General features: G+C 40.9%; 1 protein-coding gene across 1 annotated transcript; it reads left to right on the top strand.

The window, feature by feature from the left end:
- Positions 1 to 2,196: 2,196 nt before the first annotated feature.
- Positions 2,197 to 3,030, top strand: LOC149070459 (uncharacterized). Its single transcript, XM_089248865.1, has one exon. It carries the CDS (start codon positions 2,197 to 2,199, stop codon positions 3,028 to 3,030), a length of 834 nt encoding a protein of 277 aa, XP_089104991.1.
- The last annotated feature ends 252 nt before the right edge of the window (positions 3,031 to 3,282 follow it).

Genomic DNA, 3,282 nt, shown 5'->3' with positions numbered 1-3,282 from the left:
TTCAACCAGTTTTTGAAGTCAATGAGGAGACTTCCGTTTTTACCGCTAATGGATATGCCGTATTGCAAATACCGTAGGGGAAAGAAAACGTTTCGTACCGAAGAGGAAAAAGTGTTACTGACTGGGCGGTACCGAAATGCCAATCTTTATTATCACCACACTGCCTGTGGTATTATATACCGTTGTTCGCAAGGGGGGTAGGCATCATGTTTTACTAGAGAAGCCTGCCCATTTTGGAACGATTTTGTGTTTTTGACGTGCCATTTTCAGAACGATTCGACAAAAAACTCGTGCCCGGTGGATGGTTAAGAGTAGTCTTTGATGGCTCTTGTCGGTCATCCACATCTGTATCTTTGAATGCTATCCTCGGAGTAGGAAGCATTATGCAACAAGACATTTTCTCTATTCTTCTCAATGTCCGTATTCACAAAATTGCTTACGCATCGGACATCGAAAAAATGTATCGTCAAATCCTAGTTGATCCTGCTGACCAAAGGTATCAACGAATAGTTTGGAGAGGCCACAAGGATGCAGAGATAAGGGAATATCAACTGTGCACGGCAAAGCCGCTTGTAAGTTCTCTACTATCGTTGAGAACTTACAAGCGGGTCTTAGGTCTACAATGGAACTCTGCTTCTGATCAGTTTATATTCAAGGTCAATTTAAATCCGGACTTTCAGTTCACTAAAAGGAACATTCTCTCTCAAACGTCGAAGCTTTTCGATCCATTGGGATGGTTGTCTCCTTTCACAGTTTCTCTGAAAATATTCTATCAAAGACTTTGGCTTCACAACCTAGACTGAGATAATGTCCTACCTCCTCCTTTGCAAGAGAATTGGAGAACACTTTGTAATGGATTTAACTGTCTCAAGGATATCTAAATTCCTAGGTGGTTGAGGGTTAGCAGTAAACAAATTGAATTACACGGATTCAGCAATGCCTCTGAGCTTGCTTATGCAGCTGTTGTGTATTGCAGACAGCTCGATAAATCCGGACAGGTAAAGGTAACATTGATGTGCGCAAAAACTAAGGTGACTCCGATAAAACAAATATCGATTCCTCGTCTCGAGCTCTGCGGTGCCTTGCTACTTACTCGGCTATTGAAATCTCTTGTGCAAGCATTCGGTAGTCACGATGCTGTCCTTCATGCTTGGTGTGACTCCAAGGTGGTATTGGCGTGGCTTGCCTCTCATCCTCGTAAATGGAATCCTTCATAGCGAATCGCACCTCCGAAATCTTAGATTTGATTCCAGGCGCTAAGTGGCATTATGTGCCATCTAAATCCAATCCAGCTGATATTGCATCTAGGGGGGGGGGTGGATGCCTCCTTGCTCCCTGATAATGACCTGTGGTGGTCTGGTCCACCGTGGCTCACTAAGGATGAAACCTGTGGCCAAGTCATGTTCCAGTCATTAATGAAAATGTTGCTCTTCAGGAGGAGAAACAGAATTTCAATTGTAATATAACAGTGAATCAATGTGTTCAAGTGTTTGATGATTTGTTTACAAAGTATTCTTTATTGTAAAAAATAGTTAGCATCTTGTGCTATTGCTTAAAATTTATCAACTATTGTCGCAAACGTGTATCAAATGAAACAGTTCTGTCGAATAATGTGTTATGTGCAACCGTGTCTATTAGAGAGCAAAACAATGTGTTATACATGTTGATTCGTTATGTGCAAGAGAAATTCTTTTCTGACGAGGTGGAATGTTTAACCAATCAGCAGCCCGTGAATCCGAAGAGTCAATTATGTAGTTTAGCACCATTTCTTGATGGTGACGGTATATTACGGGTGGGAGGACGTTTGCAAAATTCCTCTTTAGGTCATAATTCTATACATCCTATCATTCTACCTTATCAGCATAGAATTCCCACTTTATTAGTAAAACAATATCATGCCACTTATCTCCATGCAGGTCCCGGTGTGTTGTCACATGTTTTACGTCAAATGCATTGGATTATCATGTTAAACGAATTATTCGTAATGTCACACATAAGTGTATAGTGTGTTGTAGGTTCAGGGCATCTGGTGAAACTCAGCTCATGGGAAATCTTCCCAAACACCGAGTCACTATGAATCGTCCTTTTTTTGTTTGTGGAGTTGACTTTGCAGGGCCTGTCAACATAAAACAGCATAGAGATCGCAGATCTCGTTCGACAAAGGGATATATTGTTCTATTTGTATGTTTTGCAACGATGGCTGTTCATATCGAAGTTGTCAGTGATCTTAAGGCCAGTGCATTTATTGCAGTCCTTCAACGACTTTGTTCGCGTAGAGGTGCTCCCAAGCATATTTATAGTGATAACGCAACTAATTTCATCGGCGCTCGACGCAAATTATCAGAAATTTACAAGGTTACAGCTGAGTTTAATAAAGACGAATCAGTTTGCTATTGTCTTAATCAGCATTCTATTGAATGGCATCTGATACCTTCTGCTTCCCTTCACATGGGAGGACTTTGGGAGTCTAGGATTCGTTCAATGAAATTTCATCTTCGAAGAGTCATAGGAGATACTTCCTTAACTTTCGAAGAACTGGCTACACTTCTGACTCAAATCGAGGCAGTCCTTAATTCAAGGCCTCTGACACCTGTAACTGACAGTGATGTAAATTCATTGAATGTCTTGACACCAGCTCACTTCTTGATTGGAGAAGTTATTACTTCTTCCCCAGAACTGACTGCAAACTGTGAAGAAATGACATTTCATACCAGATGGGAACTGATGCAAAAAATGAAGCAACACTTTTGGAAAAGGTGGCATCTAGAATACTTAAATACGCTTCAACAACGTTACAAGTGGAAATACGCAAAACGCTCTGTCGCAGTGGATGACTTGGTACTCCTGAAGGAAGATAACACTCCGCCATCTACCTGGCCTCTTGGTAGAATACTCGAAATTCATCCAGGTAGAGATGGGATAGTTCGAGTTGTCACAATTCGAACTGTCAGGGGTATTTTAAAACGATCAATTGCTAAGATGTTCTACCCATGTATCAAGAATAATATGACACCATGCATATATTCTTGATAGGGTGGGAGTATGCATGTAACTTTTTTGGTATTTTATATGTTCTATTTCTCTGTATCGCCACTAGATGGCACCACTTGCAAATTGTGGTCTGTGTTATTTTTTCCGCCTTTGGGGCAGATGTCTTTTTGTACCGGCTCCATTGAGTCGTATTTTCTCATGTCTAATTAAACGTTTTATTACATTATTAACCTTTGCGTTCTCTGTATATAACGGCGCGTTCGTCGTTCGTATTCAGTAGGCACGACATTA

Source organism: Pholcus phalangioides, unplaced genomic scaffold (assembly GCF_987345545.1).
Source record: "Pholcus phalangioides strain wild (caught in Gottingen) unplaced genomic scaffold, Ppha-v1.0 ptg000021l_1, whole genome shotgun sequence".
In the NCBI taxonomy this organism is placed as follows: Eukaryota; Metazoa; Arthropoda; class Arachnida; order Araneae; family Pholcidae; genus Pholcus; species Pholcus phalangioides.
Note: the sequence above shows the minus strand (reverse complement) of the source record. Positions and strands in the feature narration are given on the sequence as shown.